The sequence below is a fragment of the Heliconius melpomene genome, chromosome 16, assembly GCF_056956725.1.
Source record: "Heliconius melpomene rosina isolate 202511_hmr_F chromosome 16, ASM5695672v1, whole genome shotgun sequence".
In the NCBI taxonomy this organism is placed as follows: domain Eukaryota; kingdom Metazoa; phylum Arthropoda; class Insecta; order Lepidoptera; family Nymphalidae; genus Heliconius; species Heliconius melpomene.
This window is the reverse complement of record NC_140404.1, coordinates 7,624,454-7,645,858: the sequence shown is the minus strand read 5'-3', so window position 1 is coordinate 7,645,858 and position 21,405 is coordinate 7,624,454. Positions and strand designations below refer to the sequence as shown.

Genomic DNA, 21,405 nt, shown 5'->3' with positions numbered 1-21,405 from the left:
GACTGAGCCGTGCTTTTATTCACGGAAATCCCTTAATAAGTATAAGATTAAAAACAAATTGCTATATATAAGTATTTACCATAAGTTGTCTTTAAAGCTTTCGCTGGAAATTGGCAACAGGTTAAAACATTATAATTCAAATGAGTAACACGATACAAACTTACTAAATATATATTTTTTAGAAAGCTGAAATTTTAAAACATTTATAGTAAGTAAAACTTACAAAGTGCTCAAGTAAAAATTCACATCCATTTTAAATACGACGGATGGCGAATGACGTAATTTCGCGCCATTTTGAATGGAAATTCATGTTTATTTTTTTTTTCCATTCGAGGATGCTAGAGTCAAAGATCGTATTAGCGAGGTCGACGTCCTCAGATTAGTTAGACACGACGAATGTTCGCGTTTTTTTTTTAATTCTACGGCTTTTTGCGGTGCTCGCGTGCGTTACCCTTTCTTTTGGAGTTGGTTATTTTATAATACTAGTTATAGTATATTATTATATCAATTTATACGTACTAAGATTGAATGAATGTAGGTATATCTTTTTTCTTAATCATTAATTAAAAAAAATCGTTTTCCATAAGCATTTATAAATATTTTTGTAATTGTATATAGCGAATGAATTTATAAATATTTAAAGGAAACGTAAGCAAATAGTCTGTTTATGTCTAATCAACAAAACTCCGCGTATGTAATGTAATGTAAGCTGATAACATAAATCGGCACCGCTCGTAAAAACGATGCGAATGATCGAGTTCGAGGAAAATTCTAATAAAAGTCGTTCTTTGAAGCGCAACTTTGATCTATTATTTAATACTTACATATTATATCTATAGGTATTTAGTTTTGATATTTTTATTTCTGCATAAATGAATATAGCTTCGAAGATACATATAAATGTGCACTAACTAAGTTTAAATAAATTATTAACGTCATCGTAACGTCAATTTTTGATTGTAAAAAAAACTCTTTAAATCTGATTTGGTTACTTAAATTATATTTCGCAATGACGCTGTTTCGAGTGAATATTGAACTAAATTATAATACAATCAACACATTAATAAATATTCAATACAGCTAATACGAGTATATTATACAAAACTAAAAATTCTAATAACATGCCTTTTCTAGAACTACATTTAAATTACAAATGCTTATATAATTTTAAAATTGTAAGTATTCTGATTTACCATTTTAATAGACTACGAAAAAAGCTTAATATGAAAAAAAGTCGCTTAAATTATTTTAAAATGCATAGTCTAACCGAAATTAATATAGACAAGTACCAACATAACTTGAACAGAGTGTCTAAACACTAGGTAATGCCTATCCTGCTATGTACGGGATACAGCGTGAAGCTGATTTATATAAGTAGTAACATAATTTTCCACAAAAACTAGTAGTTTTAAAATAACTAACAACATAATTACAACTAACGCTACAATATAACGAACGGATGGATGCCTAATTTCACACGGTAAGTACATACAGGTTGAATGCAATTTAAAATGGCTTGCATAAATAAAGGCAGCTAGAAGAGAATGGTGCTCACCCTTGCGACCTTGAACGGCGAGGGTTACTCCCTATGTAAACTAAAGGGGTATGAGACTTGAAAACCCAATTGTAGTAAAAAGAGACAGCGGTTGTTAACTGAAATAAAAACAACGTTAAGTTGTTTTGAAGACTAACTTAAGTTCTCGTATAAAGAGAAAAGCTCAGCTTTAGATAAGAGCTTTAGGAGATTTCCTTTTGTTGTTCTATTAAAGCATTCTGATACTGATAATGCGTCAGTGGAATTTCCTGTGTGCTTATCAATTAGAAATAATGGTAAAACATTATTATAATATATTGATAAAATAATCCGTCATGGCACAGGTACAAGCAAACGCGACGGTTCTGGGTTCGATTTCCACTAAGGAGAATGAATTATTATTTATTTATATTTTCATTTCTTCGCTCTGGTACCAACACCGCCACTCAACACGCAATGTCTCGAAAAATTTAGCAGAAAGTGCAGAACAGAGTGTTTCCTCTGCCTACCCCGCTAAATGCGTGATAGAGCGTGAAGTGCAAAAAAAGTACAACGCAATTGAAGTATAATAATAATTTAGTTCCTTTTTATATTACAAAGTTGCAATATCGGATAAACAGTATTATTATAAGTACGGTTTCCATTTGTTATTGTATTATGCTGAGTGACGATTTACAGGGAATTGAAACTATAGCGACAATGTTATAATTTACCTACAGCGAACAGTAAATTCATATATCTATATATATATACTCGAAAGGTCACTCACTCATCACGAAATCTCAGAAACTACAAGTGCTAGGAATCTTAAATGTTGCATAGGAGTTACTTATAGGACGTAGGTGCTCGCTAAGACGGGAATTTGCAATATTCGACTTCTAAGGGGTTGTTTTTGGGGTTGAAAGTTTGTATGAAACTTCGTTACTACAAATGCTAGGAGTCTCAAATTTTGTATGGACGTCACTTATAGGACGTAGGTACTCATGGAGACAGAAATTGATAGTAACGTAGGCCGCTAGTATCTATATATAATGTTTTTCTAGTAGTAATATTGTTGATATTTCTTTATGAATATGCTTATTCAGTACATATTACAGTAAAATGTATAGTGCCTCGAAGTGGTTCAAAAACGTCAACAACGAAATTATGTTCTAACTGTCCTTTTAGTATTGTTTTTGACACACGTGTCCTGAATTTCAACTTAGAAGGCATCTATTAATTAAACGGTTTTATTTAGCTCACCCCGTTTGTTTATTTGTTTGTTTGGGTCAAATTTAGTAATTGAAATTTAACCCTCTTCCCGTTAACCGATTGATCTGAAATTTGGTATACGCCTTTGATTCTGGTGACAATACAATTATCCATATTCAATATTATTGTGAATCCAAGATGGCCGCCGCTACAAGATGGCGGACAACTTAGTTTTTTTCAATCCCATCAATATGGGTATCAAATGAAAGGGCTTGTCAATTAGAATTCAGTGGACTATACAAAATCAAAATCCAAGATGGCCAACACTACAAGATGGCGGACAAGTTAGTTTTTTTCAATCCTATCAATACGGGTATCAAATGAAAGGGCTTGTCAAGTAGAATTCAGTGGACTACACAAAATCAAAATCCAAGATGGCGGACAAGTTAGTTTTTTTCGATCCCATCAATATGGGTATCAAATGAAAGGGCTTGTCAAGTAGAATTCAGGGCACTATACAAAATCAAAATCAAAGATGGCCACTGCTACAAAATGGCGGATAATGTAGTTTTCAATCCCATCAATATGGGTATCAAAATAAAGGGCTTGGTAAGTATAATACAGTATACTATACACAATTACAATATGAATCTCCCACCTAAGTCAAGATCTGGTATCCTGTCGAGGACTGTGTGGCTATAGGGTGCCTAAAAATGAGACGTCGCTAGGGGTACACCACCCAAGGTAAAAGGTAAAAGCGCGCCGAGAACTGTATGGCACTAGGTGGATAAAAATGATATGTCGTTAGCGTTTTCCCCTCAAGATTCAGGCACATCTTGTTGTACATAGCCTTGCTCCTCTATTGGACCTCTGGGGGGTCGATTGTAACATTCTCCATTAACCTTGCAATAATGAGGCACTCAACGAATTGAATAGTAGGAGAAATAAAAACTAAAAACTTAAAAATAAAAAAGTAAAAAAAAAATTTTAAGTTAAACGGTTTTATATTGCAGATAAATGTACTAAAAAATAAAAAATAATTTCATGGAAATTATGATTACTAAAATAAAATCGTGGGGACACTTGCTACTTACCACTAGGTGGGTGAAGTCTCATGCCATGTCTTTCGATTGTAGATATTGGACGTGCCCCACGATTTTATTTTAGTAATCATAATTTCCATGAAATTATTTTTTATTTTTTAGTACATTTATCTGCAATATAAAACCGTTTAACTTAAAATTTTTTTTTTACTTTTTTTCTATTAATAAGTCAGCTTGTCTCCATTAACTGTTTATTTTACAATTATTGCGCTTAAAATAAAAAAGGACGAATATCGTAATTTGTATAATAAGATCTAATGTTACGAAGGACAATCTTTGCTGAGCAGAATAAAGAACCAAATGGAACAGACACTACTCAAATGCGGTCAATTCAATTTTCCTAATTGTTATTACTCTATTGTATCTAGAATTTTTGAAATTAACAATATAATTTGTATACATTTATTATGTAAATATATATACTTCCTCGTTTCCTCGCTCTAGAAATAAGGCAAAGTGCGGCGTTGAATTCTGCCACTCAACACGCAAATGGGAAGTGTCTTAATAGGAAACGAAGTGTAACTAGGTTCCCAGGTTCCCTCTATCTACTTACTCTGCTGTGTAGGGTATACAGTGTCAAACTAAAAAAATAAATAAATATAATATGTATATACAGAACATTTATTAATTATATTAAAACTAAAACTTAACGTTTCATTTGTAAAAAACAATAAATCCAAACAAAGAGATTTCCTAGCTTTCACAGATGTAGTTAGACTGTAATACGGTACACTGCTGAGAATTGCGCCGTTTATTTGTGGAAGTAGAGTGAAAAAGAAAAATAATCTTATTATAGAGCAATTCTAGAAAAAAATAATATAAACTGAGTCGAGCTACATGTATGAGAAGCTGAGTTGGACTTTAATGTTGAAAATTATTAAACCACTGCTACATTTATGTGAGATAAGTCTAATTAACGTAATAAATATAGTTACGTTACGTTATTTATTATGTTAGTTTTATTTGTTTATAAGATAACATTTTGATTTATGTATTACTTGTATAATAACATTTTTTTTTGTTTGTTTTTAAAGATTGGATGTTTAATTTTTTTATAGTAGTACATTAATAAAAACTAAATGTTTTTAAGGCTCCACAATATAATAAGCCAAACTCTATAATTCTGGCTATATGTTTAACCTTCAGAACACTTTGAACTATTTATTTATTTACAAAAGATTCAATCCATCTTTTAAAAATGCGCATCCCTAGTACATTTTCCATTATTAAAATATAACAAATATCAATACATATAATAATAGTATTCAAATACAACTTTAAAACTATTACTATAATTTTTAACCGATTTGTAAAGACCACATTTTAAAATACATGACTAGGCACTTAAAAAGTAATCGTGATACTTCAGTTACTCGTAAAATGAGAGGCGATTGCAATTCGTTTTATTTTTCCTAACTCAAGTAGCGGGTTCGAGCGTGATTCATAAAACAATCATGAATTGATTATCACTCCATCAACGTGTTATGAAGATGCCAAGAATCTTGGCCTAATTTTGTGAAGTTCAATACAATGTTTAGAGTTTAGATGTTTATTCTTTTAAGATTTCGTTGCAAATACTTTTAAAATAAATAGAATTAATGTAGTTATATTATAATTAAATAAAACATTAATATATATTTTACATATTATAGACTTGAGGCCAGTCGTAGTGCAGCGGCACGAAGTGTGACTGTAAAACCGACTGGTTGTGGATTCGATCCTCACTCGAGGAGATGAAATATTTATTAAATTTAATTAAATTTAATTTCCAATTCTTCGCTCTGATGTGAAGGCGAAGCGAGGTTGAGTTCTGCCAGACAACACGGAATACCTCCAGAATTCAGCAAAACCGAAGTGGGCAACACGAGTGACTAAACACTACGTTTCGTCTGGCTACCCTACTATATGCGACGACTAGAATTTTTATTGTCTTCTTTTATAAAAACAGATTTATAGCCAGTATGTTTAAATACAATTCCACCATCTGGAACCCTAAGTTATGAAGTAAATTCTACATATCACAGACACGGGGTTGTGGACTTGAGTAACGTACCAGCTTGTAATACCCATTCAAATGTAACTATTTAATAAATATTTTATTATATTAAGAATTTAATTTTGAAATTTTACAAGGCATTATCTATGGAATACAAGGTAATGTAAATAAATTGAAAATAGTATATAAGGTGGAGGATTTTAAATTATTACTCTGTTCCGAATCTCTTCTCTCTCTTCTTATTAAAAACGACAGCGTTAAGATAAAATTGTGCTCGGCCTTAAAAAATCAAATGGCAGGAACAGAACTACTAGCGTTCACCGACGTAGTTAAATGAAACACGAATACGATTTATTGCTGAGAATAGTTAGAATTCAACGTTCATTCGCACGAGCTGGGAAGTGAAAAAGAAAAAATATTAGCAATAGAAGCTTTTTCGAAGTAACGGATATGGATAACTCGGGTATATGACTTTAGTACTAGGTTTTAATATTCAGATTGTGAGTATTCCTTTATCCTTCTATTTTCTATCTATTATTCAAAATATTTTAGTTAGTTAGGGCATTGAAAAATACATATAATTAGTTATTTCTTTAGTTTTCGTAATTATTATTTATGCATATGTACAAATTTCAAAAAGAAAAACTAACCATTCCACAGCGAAGAAACGGAAATATAAATTTAAGTATATATTTCCTTTTCTCGAGTGAGGATTGAACCCACGACCGTCGCGTTACCTTGTGCCCCTGCGCTACATTTATCGGCCTAGGATAATTCGGAAGGAGAATAATTTCTCATCACTAGAAGTTTCTTCTGTTATTACCATTTCATAAAACATTGAACGCCCCACTTTATGACGAAAGAAGAAAGTGTAAATGATATAAGACTTATACTTTCTAGGAGCCAATGAATCGGAACGTTGACGCTTAGGCGGGGTAGGCTGAAGAAATATTCAGAAATTCAGAATTCATTGAAGAATATAAATATTTAGTTAGCGTCGGTCAGTCGCGACTCTACGCAATGAGGTCCCGGGGCGCCGCCGCCGGCTCGGCCTACATCGCAGACCAGACGCCTGGAGTTAGCGGTCCACTGAATAATACCTATGTATGTATGTTTGTACGTTAAATATGTAGGTTTTGTGTCTCTTTATAGTTTTACTTTCGTATTCGTTTCAGCTTCCCGCTATTTCCCGCAAATAGCAGAATGATGGATACATAGTGTTAGGACACTCAGTTTTTCCCTTTTCGTCAAATTAATGTAGTATTTACATTTTATTTACGACTTTTTAATTGTTAATAATTTGTAGCGTTTTGTGGAATTGTTTCGAAATTCGCCATTTTATTATGTATATTACTTGTTACCACCATGTACTACTAAAACATCTGTGTAAATAGTGCTAAACGATCTTAAATGTTGCGGAATTCACGGTGTTAAATTAAAAATAAAGACACTTAATTCGTATAAACATAGTACTTTAACATACAGGATTATCTTCAATAAGGAAAGGGTTCCTTCCGCTTCGCTGTATTCGAAGTAATTAAGCAGTTCAAGTTACAAACAAATACTAATTAGAGAAGAAGTGAAAAACATGGCGACTTCTAGGGCTACCCCTCTTCGTGTATTGATGCCTTACATAATATTTTAATTGTAATGATTTTCTATAGTACAAAAATAGAGTTATTTGCAAAAGTAACTTGTTTTTTATATAGAGAAAGAAATCAAATGATCATTTTTATATAGTAATTTTTACTACTACCTACTACTATACTAAATTTATGGATATTTAGTTTCTCAAGTATATTACAACAATATTTCATCATAAATTTCGCTACGTAAATGTGCGTTATCTTCGTATCTAGACGCTTGTGGTAATACCGAATGTGTTCATCGAAAAGTAAATATGTAGATTATTAAAGTTTAATATTTCTTTATATATTTTTTTTAAGATTTCAAAAAATCCCGAGACTTAAAAACAAAGAAATAGAGAGTTATAGGAAGTAGAAGTAAGAATAGGAGTTCATTGCTGCGTCATCATAATTAAATCGATAACAAACATTTTTACATTTTAATTATGATTATGATTTAATTATGATTGTTAGAGTAGAGTAAAAAGCTAGATTATCTTTTTTTTAGTTGTATCCCGCACATAGCAGGGTAGGCAGAGGGATCCTGGGAACGTAGTGTTAAGACACTGCGTTCCCAAAATTTTAAGTTTTCAATTTCCCGCCGTTATCATCGATTAAGAATATTTTAAAGTAAGTCGTGTATTTTCACAATGTTTTAGCTTTTTTAATTTTAATGGCAACTTCTATACAAACAGTATACATTCAGATTTTCAGCATAGTACCTCGTAGCAATTCTGAGGTCTAAATATGCCAACATCGAGGAAAAAAGGAACAAAGAAGCGCTCTTGGTGCTCCAGCACGAAACCCTCGACATTCAGTGCATGTACCGCGCTGAATTATTAATTAGATGGTAGAGAATTTTGTAGATTTCTCATATATTTAGCTTTATATAATAATTTTTGTATCATTTTTAGTTATATATATGTTATATTATGTTCAATTATTTGTTAGGGATTTACAATTTACTATTGTATAATATAATTATCCAGATCTTTTTCATATACCTAATATGGTATTTGAAAAAGAAATATTGATGATATGTTTATCAGCTGTGAGGTAATGAAATATTTAATATTTTCATTCTCCAGTGACATCAAACCCACAACCAGTCGCGTGAACAGCCCCACTCGTGTGCCCCCATGTCACATCGGCCTTCAAAGTTAGTATGTATTGTATCATATAAATTCATTATTTATAATCTAGACATCATAACGAAGTAAATTTTAATGATTCATAATTTACAGGTCTATATATAATTTTCACACATAGTTCACACATAGTTTTACTGCTTTCTCCTCTAGTTAACTCAAGCGCTGGAAAGTCAGTATAAAATAATAATATCTATAATAAATATATTTTATATGCGTACGCTAATCAAAGGCGATAGCTTATTATAATATAAGCGTAACAAAAACGCGGCGTTGAGTTCCGCCACTTAATACGCAATGCCTTTATAATTCGGCGGAAAGTGGGGAACGGGGGTTTCCCTCTGTTTTTCCTGCTGTGTGCGGGATACAGCGTGAAGCTTTGAATTTTTTGCATAATTTTTTTAATTTGTTTTTTTTTAGTTTCACGCAGCATCCCGCCTATAGCAGGTAGGCAGAGCGGCTCTAGCGTTAAAACAATCATTAAACTACTTTCCGCAGAATTTTGGAAGCGTGTAAATCGAACCTACAACCTGTCGCGCTTCCAGTCCCACTCTTGCACATCTGCATCACAATTTGTCTCAATAAAATATGTTATAAAAATATATTACGTAAATACCTATGTCATACGTCAAATTCGTTCAAGTTCGCCATAAAAAGCATTATGAATTCCAAGTCCGCGTTGAAGTGCCAAATCCCTGACGAGCTGGGAATTTTAAACGACGCGGAGTCATTGATAGGTGTCGCCCGTATTTTATTGAGGTTATGTTAACAGTGACCCCGCAAGGACACTCGGTGTCGGTTTAGGAACCAGCGGGACGTCTGTCACGCTTAGCAGTCACGTGTCACGGTGATCGTTGAAAATAGTGATGTTTATATGACCATTGTACATATTATTATTATAAATGTGAATGTTTGTGAGGGTGTTTGTTCCATTTTTACGCAAAAACTACTGAACGGATTTAGTTGATGTCGTTCTTTCCTTCGTTGTGGACCTCTACAAAAAACGACTGTCTTTTACATTTTTTTCGTGTTTATTAATATATAACCATAATATAATATGTTATAGATCATTTTTTACTGTGTGAAGCGCTATTATTCATTTTATATTAATAAACATAAACTATTCAACGTCCCCTTTCAAATGCAGATAATATTATTATCGGCGCACCCATCAAGTTCTGATTGAAATTTGAATACATAAAGATGTACAGGGTACACACAAAAGTATCTTTTATGAGGCCATTGTAACGCAGTTGCACAAACGTGTGACTATTAACACGAAGGTTGTAGCTTCGATTCCCATCCAGGGGAATGAATTAATTTTTATCAATATTTTCATTTCTTTGTTCTGGTAACAAGGTAAAGCACTGTGTTGAACTACTCAACACGTAATGTCTCAAAAATGCGTCGGAAACTGGAGAATGGAGTTTCTTAACACTAGCTTTCAATATTCTTATTCTTATATATGAGTGATATACCGTAAAGCTCCTAAAAAAGGCACTTTTTTACGAATTTTCGAGAAGATAGAAATACTGTGTTAGTATATTATTCATAGCAAGAAGTTATTTAATACAATAGACATGTGCATTTTATATAATGCTTTCATAATCAGAGAATTGATAACATCTATAAAGCTATTACAAACCACGAGACAATGGACGACAAAAAGTTATTTATCATATTATATTAAAATACAACATATTCTATATATATATCTGCACACAGAAGGATAGGCAGAGGCAACTTAGTGTTAAAACACTTCGTTTCCCATTTTCCGCTAAATTCTGGAGGCATTGTGCGGAACTAAACGCCGCACTTTGCTTCAATACCAGCAACGAAATGAAAATATAAATTTAAATAAATATATAAAAACAAAAAAAATGCCATATTTTCAGCTGTGTTCAGTACATCTCATTTCCCAGTCAGCTCGTATAAGCAGAGTAGCATATTGTTTATGCTGTAATCACTTTGCAGGCTAAACGAGATTAGGCCTTTGCCCTGAAGCCTCGCGCCTTATATCCACTTCAGGATAATTACAAGGGGATCTTTTAAGCGAATGTATATTAGGCGTATTATTAATGTTATACTCGTATTTAAATTTACGCTAATATGGTAAAGGAGAATTAAATATTTTTTATCTTTTTTAGGTTAAAAGGTGATCTTTTAAATAATTTTATTAAATTTGCATTTGATACCGATATGAGATAAATAATAGACTTAAATATGTATATATAAAAATTCTTGCTAAATGTTTTGCCATTACATTTGTTTTGTAGTTTATATTTAAAGGAACAGATTTTGCTTAAAGTATTGTATTAAATCCAAAATTCCATTTTAGCTTAAGGAATACGAAAATAGAGTTCTAATTCTACTTATTAATTGATATTATAATAAAATTAAAATAAAATTCTAACTATAAAATATTAATATAATACGGTAAAGTCTGTTTTATATAATAAAAATAAGCTCAAATTATCATAATAAAATATTTATCTACGCCTTTTTCATCTTTTGTATAAATTATTTTGTGTGCATGGTTTGCACCTCATAACTATTAAAAACATTTTATTAGTATTTTTTACGGCATATTAAATGCTTCACATGGTGGACACATTTATTAAAAACATATGGACAAATTAAGCAATTTCTATAATTAATATTAATTTATATTTTACGATCCTAATAATTTAATTAAAACGCTGTATCCCGCACACAGCAAGGTAGGCAGACAGTAGCTAGTGTTAAGACACTCCGTACTCCACTTCCCGCCGAATTTTTGAAGCATTGCGTGTTGATCGGCGGAACTCAACGCCGCTCTGCCTCGTCATCATAGCTAAGAAATGAAAATAATAAATCCAATTCCTCGAGAGGGAACTGAACCCACAACCTATCGCGTTGCGACTGTCCTCATTATGTATAATCGATAAAAAATAATCTCCCTAAAAAAAATACGAATGCATTAATATGCATTTAAAAAAAAACTGTGCAGGTGAGAGCCGGCACGTTGCGAGAGCGGTGCCCTTTGATTTATAAGTTTATTATTAACAACCCGTTACTGCGGTTTTAACTTGTACGTTGTGTCCACAAACTTAGGGTAAATTGTAGTAAAAACAAACTACGAGTAGTATAGTGTTTATTGTACATTGATAACTGACTGACTGTAACGCGATGTTTGCGGGTTCGATCCCCACTCGAGGGAGTGAAACATTTATTTACGTTTAAACTCTGGTCGAGGTAAAGCGCGGCGTTGGGTTCTGCCTAATGCCTCCAGAATTCGGCGGAAAGTGGAGAACGAAGTGTCTTAACATTAGCTACTGTCTGCCTACCCTGCTGTGTGCGGGATACATCGTGAAGCTGATAAAATGTTTTTATTTTATTTTTTAATAAGTATCTACGAGTAAATCATTTATGTTTTGTTTTAAATTGATATAAATTGATATATTTTTGATACTTCTTTAGAAATGTATACTTAATCTTATTTAGACTCTGTATTTCGCATATAGCTTGGGCAAAGGAAGCTAGTGATAAGACACTCCGTTCCCCGTTTTCCGCCGATATATTGAAGCATTGCGTATTGAGAACCGGAACTCAACGCCGCGTTTTGCCGTGTTAAAAGAGAGCGAGAAGATGTGAAAATGTGGGTCCAACCCAAAAACCAACACATTCAAATCATATTTTTTTTATATATCATAAAAAAAGAAAGAACTCTATTTATTTAACGGAGTAAGCATGTAAAGCGTTAAATAACAATCAAACAAAAAGCTTTGACATATTATCAACGGCGTTTAGTTACAAATAAAAGAGGCGAACTCGAGAATGAAGTCCGATCATTCTCTCGAAATAATACACCGCCAGTACCATCGGGCTGGGATCATTTGTAACATCTATAAAAAGAATGTGCGCCAAAAATAACGCGTCCTCTAAACGGTTACAACCGTTATTAATTTGTATAAACATTTCGTAAAATGGTTCTTATAGTGCGATCGGCGAATCGTGGCTGCTTTGAAGTTATTTAATATTAACGCATATATAATTTTTAATTTTTCTTCTTATATTAACAATTTTCTTGCCAAATGAAAAATGCGCAAAGTTCTGAAAATCTAACTTCATAGCAGCCATGACTCGCTGACCGTACTATACGTTGTAAAACGATTAACAAATGCCTAATGAGGTTATTATGAGGTAACCGAATGATTTTGTGTTAAGCTTTATTAGATTACTAGTGTAATAAGCATACGATACATTTGGCACGCTCTCGTATAGAGTGGTTGAATTGAAGATTTATCTTGTGTTTTATCTTGTGATTTATTTCGACAAGAAAATTAGTACTAGTGAAGTGGTTGTGTTCTACAGTTACTTAATTAGTTTTTGCGTTATCGTAATTATTTTATTTATCTCCTTAAAATTCCGTCATATTGAGCTTCACGCAGTATCCCGCACAAAGCTAGGTAGGCAGAGGGAAACTAGTGTTAAGACATTCCCTCCTTATCCGCCGAATTCAGAAGGCACTGCGTGTTTATTGGCGGATCTCAATCCCGCGCTTTTTTTTAAAATATAAAATATTTAATTTCCTCCAGTGGGATTCGAACTCATAATCTGTCGCGTTTATATTCGCACGCCTATGCCTCTGTACCATGACTGGCTTCTAATTCAATACAATACAAACATTTACAATTAAAAGCTTATTTGTATGAACAGGTTGAGCTTAATTTAAGTTAATTCCCGTGTCTAAAAACATTAAGAAACAAAAATTACAATTAAAATGAAAACACAACCTTGTTGACAGTAAGCTTAACTAACGAGTTTAGTTCGTTTTCTTAATTATAATAACTTTAATTAGTTATGAGAATTATTTACTTCACAATTAGCATTAACTAAAGTTAACATACAAAATGAATATATGACTATATAATAATAATATACATATACTAATTTTAAAATTATTCAAATGATTACAAAACTGACCTCAGTAAAATGAATTTATGAATAATTATTCGTTTTAAACACCAAATTAATTATTTTCATGGCTTAAGATCATAATAAACGTTAATAAATTTAAAACGAATAACGATTCCTCTTTGATGTCGCAATGCCTCCAGAATACGGCGAAAACAGGGTAACCGAGTGTGTTAACATTAGGTTCCCTGTGCCTACCTGTGTGTGCAAATAATAAAGCGTAAAATTAAGAGACTTACGAGTATAAAACTTCTTCCAGGACATAACGAAGGTAGTGGGTTCACATCACAAAAAAAAATCTTATTTTTTTTTTAATATCACTGGCAATACAAATCAGAGACGTCAACGTTGAACAATAAGGAGTAGGGTAAGTGACGAATATATATCATCATAAAAATAACTGCGCATATCACGATATCACGGCAATGATAAAGACGAGGGCGGAACAGCTTTTCGCGGGGTCTCAAGGTAAGACCTTCGCAAAAATTAGCACGATTTACATAACCTAGTGTTTACTTTATCTCGACCACGGATATTGATAATATGGACGAAGATAAGAAGCCGTGAGATCATTACAGCGTATGAGGAAGTGCCTAATATCGGCCTTGCTAGCTTATTTACATATTAATATGTTGAATTTGTATTATAATAGGATAGGAGGTCGTAACGCCGGGGTATAAGGGTGTGACTGTAACGTTATTTGTGGGTTCGAACCCCACTTGGGGGAATTAATTATTGTTTATTAATATTTTCATTTTTTCGCTCTGGCACCATTCAAAAGCCAGGCGTTGAGTCCCGACACTTAAAACGCAACGCCTCGTAAAATTCGGCGGAAAGTTAGACGGAGTGTTTTAACACTAGGTTCCTGCTGTGCTATATGCGGGATTTTAATTTTTGTTTGTAGGTCTCAGGAAGAATCACAATGGCAAATCGAGCGGGGTCAAGAGTTTGACCCCATACGAAGTAGGTATTTAATTGTGAAACTAGGTATACAGATGTGACATTGGTCCCGTTTACGTTGACCTAAAATCTTTTAACAATAAATCGGTTTATACGACCTACATTCGATCGGGGTCGTCGGATATAAAAAAAATATGTATAGAATCTATTCGATAAGATATCATGTAATTTGTTCCCAATTTTGTTAAATAAATGCCAATTTTAAAAATAAACTATTAATAATTAATACTTTGAATTTGGCTATGTGAATAATACTTCTTATCATAGAAATAAATGATAGAGAAATTGAAATGATTTCTTCTCCTTTTGACAATAGTATTAGCCTTGAACCTTTTATCTATAAATAGTAAACAAAACTTAAATATATTATGTATGTATTTATATCTAGGTATATGATAAAATAATAAGTTATTATTTAACTATTGTAATTTATGTTAACTAATTAATGAGCGTCTTATGGAAACAGTGTCCTAACACTAGGTTCCCAGGTTCCCTCTGTCTGCCTGCCTAGATATTTTAAATAGATTGGTATTATAATATTGAACCATCAAACTCAGCCTCGTATCATTTTCTATACATGATGATGATGATTCCAAACGATCAAAGAAAGTAGCATATTACACATTCTCGTCAAAACAAAAAGGGACTAGCGGCAATTAGCCCGGCAGGGAAGAGACAGCTTCCTTACATCTAATTATATCGACAATCAATCGAGAGTGTACGTACGACATAAATAGATCGAGATAATAGATTACGTCGACGTCGACGGTGTTCGTACGAGTATACCCTTTGTTAGTATTATTTATGGACCATGCGGGCCCACACCGTAGCCATAGCCTGCTTGTTCTCGTCACGGTATGTCGAGTTTATCTTTTATGTTTCCATCATTATAGATAGTTTCTCTTTTCTTTTATTATCTTAGATGTAGGGTGAAGGTTAATCTAATTTGTGTTAAATATAAAAAAACTAAATATGACATAGTAAAAAAAGATATAAAGATTTTAAGAGAAAATATTTAAACTACATATAAACAAGTATTTCAAAACAAATGCACTATAAAATTTTATTGAAAAGCTAACGGCACTTTCCGGGTTCGATATAGGACTCTACAAACGGTCGACAGCTGAGTGGAGACTGGAGAGAGTAAATTTAATTGCTGTCAAGATTCGAAGCCAGCAATTAGTGAACGGGATTATTTGGACTGCTTTTATACCATTATTAATATAAAGTTGGGAACGTAGTGTTGGTTTAGACGTAACTTGATCTTTTGAAGGTTAATAGGAAGCGTTCATGCATAACAATGTGAAAGGGTGTCTAGAATACTAAATAAAAATCCAAAGGTCATATTGACTAATTCATAGTTTGTATAATTCCGATATAAATTAAATATATATTAGAAAATAATAATATCTAAAATGATATAACAAATAAATAAAACATAATATATTATAAAATATTTAAACACATTCCACCCGCATAGCCCGCAAAGCAAACAAGTAGAAAAAGTTCCCACACTTTAAAAAGGCGTTCATTATAAGGGTGAAATGTTTATTGGTTGTTTTCTGAATAATATATGGATGTGCGGGCCTGGGGCTCCGGTGGGACCGCATGACCTAGTAACTCTGAATCGTGTGGAATCACAGTAAGGTAATTTATATCTTAACTAGTTGGTTTAATTATGTATACGCATAGACACAGATGGTCCAAGGCGCTGATGCTGGAGAGTTGTGCTTAAGATCGCACCTTGGTATTGAGATAAAACTTGTATGGATTGAATATTTAAGTTTTATACAGTCAGATTAAGTTTTATTTTATAATAATAATAAATTTACTATAAAGAGACTACATGATTCTTCATTAATTTTTTAGAAAAAAAAACTTACATGCAATTTTCGACATTTTTTCTAAATAAATTAATATTTTATTGATAAGATAAATCTGAAAATATAAGTATACATAAAAATAATATATATATATATATATATATATATATATATATGTAAAGGTAAAATTTACCATTTTACCTTTATATAATCATAGTGGTAACTTATTCCACATATTTAAGTTTGTACTTAATTTAAGCTTAATCCTAGTGTTTTAATACTAAATAAATATCCTTGACCTTTTCTTTACAAAAAACAAAGGCTTATACATAATTTAGATTCAAATATTATTTTCATTGGAGATGCGTATAGTATATGTATTAAACGAGCTAGACGCAGCCGACCCGACGGGATAGAGGCGGTCGCGTGACCTAGTCCTACTTGATTACACGACAAAAACACGGTTAATACAATTATGCCGGTTCGTCGGTTATTTTATGTGGGCGTAACCATAATTTTTACGATCATTAGACACTATGTTGCCGATATATGTTCGCGGACACTAGCTCGTCGGGCGGAACGGCCTAGTGACCCAGTCAGAGCCACTTGATTACGTTGGATTCAATTGAACAAATAAAAACGGTTAGCATAATTATGCTCGTGAGTTTGCAATTTGAGATTTCGCAATGGCATCGCATTTGAAATATTTTTATTGAGGAATCGTATTTGAAATTTTAGCATAATAGCTTTAAACTAAATTCTACTCTGATGAATATCTGCTTCACGCTGTATCACATCATAAGTAGGGTAGGCGGAGGGAACCTACACTTAAAGCACTCCATTCCACACTTTCCGCTGAATTTTTTGAGGCATATCGTGTTGATTGCCGGGCTTTTGCCTTGATGTCAAAGCGAACAAATGAAAATATTTAGAAATAATAATTTATTCTCTCGAGTGAGGATCGAACCCACAATTGTCGCGTTGGGTACCCCCTTGTTCCGCTTAAGATATAACTTTCAATAATTAAATCAACTCACCATAAGGCGAAATAGGTTGAACATTGTCACACAAACTGCACGGTGTCGTCTTACCTGTAACAAAGAATTATTTAATTTCAAAACTTGAATAATGAAATAATGAATAAATCTGAAACTTAATTTTAAGAATACATTTGCATAATAAACCTGACAAAGGTAAACAATTGCGAATTATGCATTAAGGAACATGGCGGAAGTAACAATGTTTTCAAGTTGATTACATATTTTTAACATTGTTCAGGTGCTCTATTTAAATAAATAATATTTATAAGGTAACTTAGTAAATTGAGGCCAGTCGAGGGAAAGAAATATTTAATTATTATTTTTATTTCCTTGCTCAGGTTTTGAGGTGTAATTTCGCCATTCACGCTATGCTACTAGAACGCGGCGGAAAATAGGAAAGAGTGTCTCAACACTAGGATCACTCTGCCTACAACGTTATTATTATACAGCGTAAAGCTAATAAAAAATTATAAGGAACCGAGCGCCAACAATTTTAGGTAGAATTGCACCGTTTTAATATAAGGGTAGTTTATTCAAAAGCAGAACAAGCACAAAAGTTTTGCGATTTCATTCAAAAAAATAAATGATAAAATTGGGTCCCTGGGTCAATGTACAGAAAGGTTCGGAACGGTCTTTTCTATCGTTTGCGCCGTCTGCATATAATACAAATATCGACTGATTCTAGTGTTTGTTTAAAACTGCTTACGTATGAATTTCTTATAAATAAACACTATCGACGATAAATATGCATCAGCGAAAAGCGTGAAATAAGCTGAATTAGGATTATTCGAATCCAATACGAGTTATGTCGTAATTTTTGAAGATAGCAGTTCTCTATCACTACTAAAAGTTGTTGCAAATTAGCCACTCATCACGCAATGCCTCCAGAATTCGGCAGAAAGTGGGGAACGAACGAAGTGTTTTAACACTAGGTTCCCTCTGTCTATCTTGCTGTGTGCGGGATACAGCGTGAAGCTGATTTTTAAGTAGTTTATAGTGTCAAATTTGTTGTTGCAATCGGAATTCGAAAACTATATATATTTGTTATTGTAATTACCTCTATCGAATAGTTAGCTTAGTAAAGGTATAAGTTCGATTTCTGCTCAGTGTTTTCGTTTGGTTAGGCAATGTAAACACAATGAATTTGAATAACAAATATTATCTAATAATTTTAAGTATTTATTATATCTCCTCACAATCTTATGTTTTTAATTGTTTTTTATTTATCTAATCGATAGTTTATGCTTAATTTTGTCTTTTCTAATAAAGTCGTATTTACTTTCATATCTACTCTGATAAGAGATACCTACTACTATTATCATTGACAAAAAAATCATATCTGGACGTTTTATTACCACATAATCGCGCGTTATCAGTATAATTTCTCTAAATAAACGATAAATACATTAAATAGAGAAAGTACTTAAAAAGTATAATATTTACATTCTTTAAGGAATAAGGAACTAGACAAGGCGAGAAGGAAGTGTTTTGTTTTAGAAAAAATATAATTTTTTTACGTAGCGGTATTTGAATCCACGCCACTTGAAAACCGTCCAAGCGATCTGACCACTGTACCATTTGCGCTTATCCTATGTCGGAACTCGTTATATAAATAGATTTGTTACAACTTATTTATGTTAATATCTCTTCAGAGAGATCTTACCAAAATATTTTTCTAACCTTAGTGTGGAATAATACTTTAAAAAAAAAAAAATTAAACAGCCGGCTCTCTTGCCAAATACTCTTCAGCTTCTATTCTATTCTTCATATTCTATTCTATGGGTATAGAAATATAAAACTAAAACAAAAACAGAACTGTTCAAGCAGCTTATTTATTATACTATCTTTCTTATAATGTATAGCAGCGTATAAATAAAAGATAGATAGAAAGGGAAAACCAGTAAGCACTATTGTTTGCTGTAGAAAATATATCGACTAGCATATGTAATATATTGTATGTGGCAACACCGCCTAATAATGTTGATCCCGATGTGATATACTGCGCACTGGATAATGGGAACTACTATACACTGGGTTATTCTAACATAAAGATTTATATAATATCGTTTTACTCAACACGCAATGCGTCCAGAATTCGGTAGAAAGTGGGGAACGGAGTGTGTTAACACTAGGTTCTCTCTGCGTACCCTGCTATGTGCGGGATACAGCGGGAAGCTGATGTACATATTGTTTTAGTAGTGTTTCGAATCAAAGTAATCCTATTGTAAAGAAATCAAACACCTCGAGGCTTTCACAGAACTTATATTTCTTCCAGGGCTAAATAACATTAGGCTTCTACAATTTATATCTCAGGACTTTTACAGAACTTATACTTCTTCCAGGGCTAGATACCATTAGGCTTGTACAATGTATATCTTAAATTATAATACAATATTTTATTCTAGAGGACCACTTTCCTCTTCAGCTCCAAATCTAATAATGCGCATCAGAATTTTCAACACATCAAGCGTCGCGCTAGTTCTATGTATAAATTTTCAAATATATCTTTTTATTAAACAAAGAGGTTGATTTACATTTTTCTATAACAAATTATCGTAAATATAAAAACTATTTATATAAAATCATTACACTATTAATATTATAAATGTGAATGTTTGGGAGATGGATGTTTGTTCCACTTTTACGCATAAACTACTGTACGCATTTAGATAAAATTTTACAGTAATGTAGCTTATATACCAGAATAACATATAAGCTACAATTTATGTGAAGATTTAACTGTAATATATATAATTAGTTTAAGCAGGCGAAGCCGCGCGTTAGTCATTAGTATTATATAGATACTTTGATTCATAATACAAAATCTTAATAAAACTAACCGCCAATATATATAGCTGCCGGTCAATAGAATATCCGATTGTAAAATTATTCAATTGTTTTTTTTTGTTTTTACGCATAACTTTTGTTAAACTGTTGACTGTAAACAATGAAATTATATTTTGTATTTGAACAAATATAAGTAGGGAGAAAATGACGAAGGGAGTGGGTGACGCATCAGTCATTAGCTCATAAAAATGCGGGAGATAAGCGATAACAATATTCTTGACACTTATGACACATTTTTTCTTTTTCTCAGGGGGCAGAGGGAGCCTATTGGCGGAACCCAACGCCGTGCTTTTGCCATGGTGCTAGAGCGATGAAATGAAAATATTAAAAAATAATAATATACTATGAAACTTAATTAATACTTAAATGGCTGGTCCATTTAATATTTTATAAATTATTTTATAACAAAAAAAAACAATTTGTATGTAGAACATTTACTAAATTTAATGTGTTTATTTTTAAAGATCTAAGCCAACATTCACAGCTGCTGCTACCTCCAGCAACTGTAAACACTTACCCGGCATCCTGTTAAATATAAAGAGGGCTTTGTAATCGATAATGTCTCATGTCTCAGTTGACTTATTTTGTCTAATATAGCGTAAAAGAGTAGGTTATAAACTATATATAAATTATAGTTAAAATCTGAGAATATCTATAATAGAGAGGACCTGCTTAAACTTACCTAAGGCAGGGTAAACTAGTGTTAAATCACTCCGTTCTCTCTCCGCTTAATTTTCGAGACATTGCGTCTTATTTTCTTATTCTTGTAACAGCGTCGCATTTTAACAATAACAATGCAAAATAAATATCGAATTGAATGAAGATAAATATATGAATATCATACAAAATGTTTGCAAGCTTTCGTCACGGGAATGCCCAGATGAATCACCGCCTTATCGGAACAGGAAAATGAGATGAGGAAAAATAAATAATGTTTTTTTTAAATGAATACTTACAGTATATTGATATTGTTAAAAATATATGAAACTTAATGTTTGTATGTTTTTAATATATTTTATTATATTGAACTATTATGTCTATTTCAAATGAAAAGTAAAGAGTTATAGACTAATGTTTAAAAAAAATATATATATTTAATAAATAACATTGATTAGGTATATAACTATAATAAGAATAATGTCACAAAATTTAATATGGTTGGATTTATTAGGGCAGACCTGT

The 21,405-nt window shown here is 32.3% G+C and overlaps 1 protein-coding gene across 2 annotated transcripts in view; it reads right to left on the bottom strand.

Moving 5' to 3' along the window:
* The window catches only part of Hers (Histone gene-specific Epigenetic Repressor in late S phase), a 179,192-nt gene that overhangs the window by 22,456 nt on the left and 135,331 nt on the right, over positions 1-21,405 (bottom strand). Inside the window, exon 5 of one of the 2 annotated variants that reach the window (XM_085199278.1) lies at positions 17,374-17,427. The exons of the other annotated variant lie outside the window; for it this stretch is intronic. Coding sequence (XP_085055404.1) covers positions 17,374-17,427 — 54 coding nt within the window. The remainder of the gene's footprint in view (positions 1-17,373; positions 17,428-21,405) is intronic. 2 annotated transcript variants of the gene reach the window in all.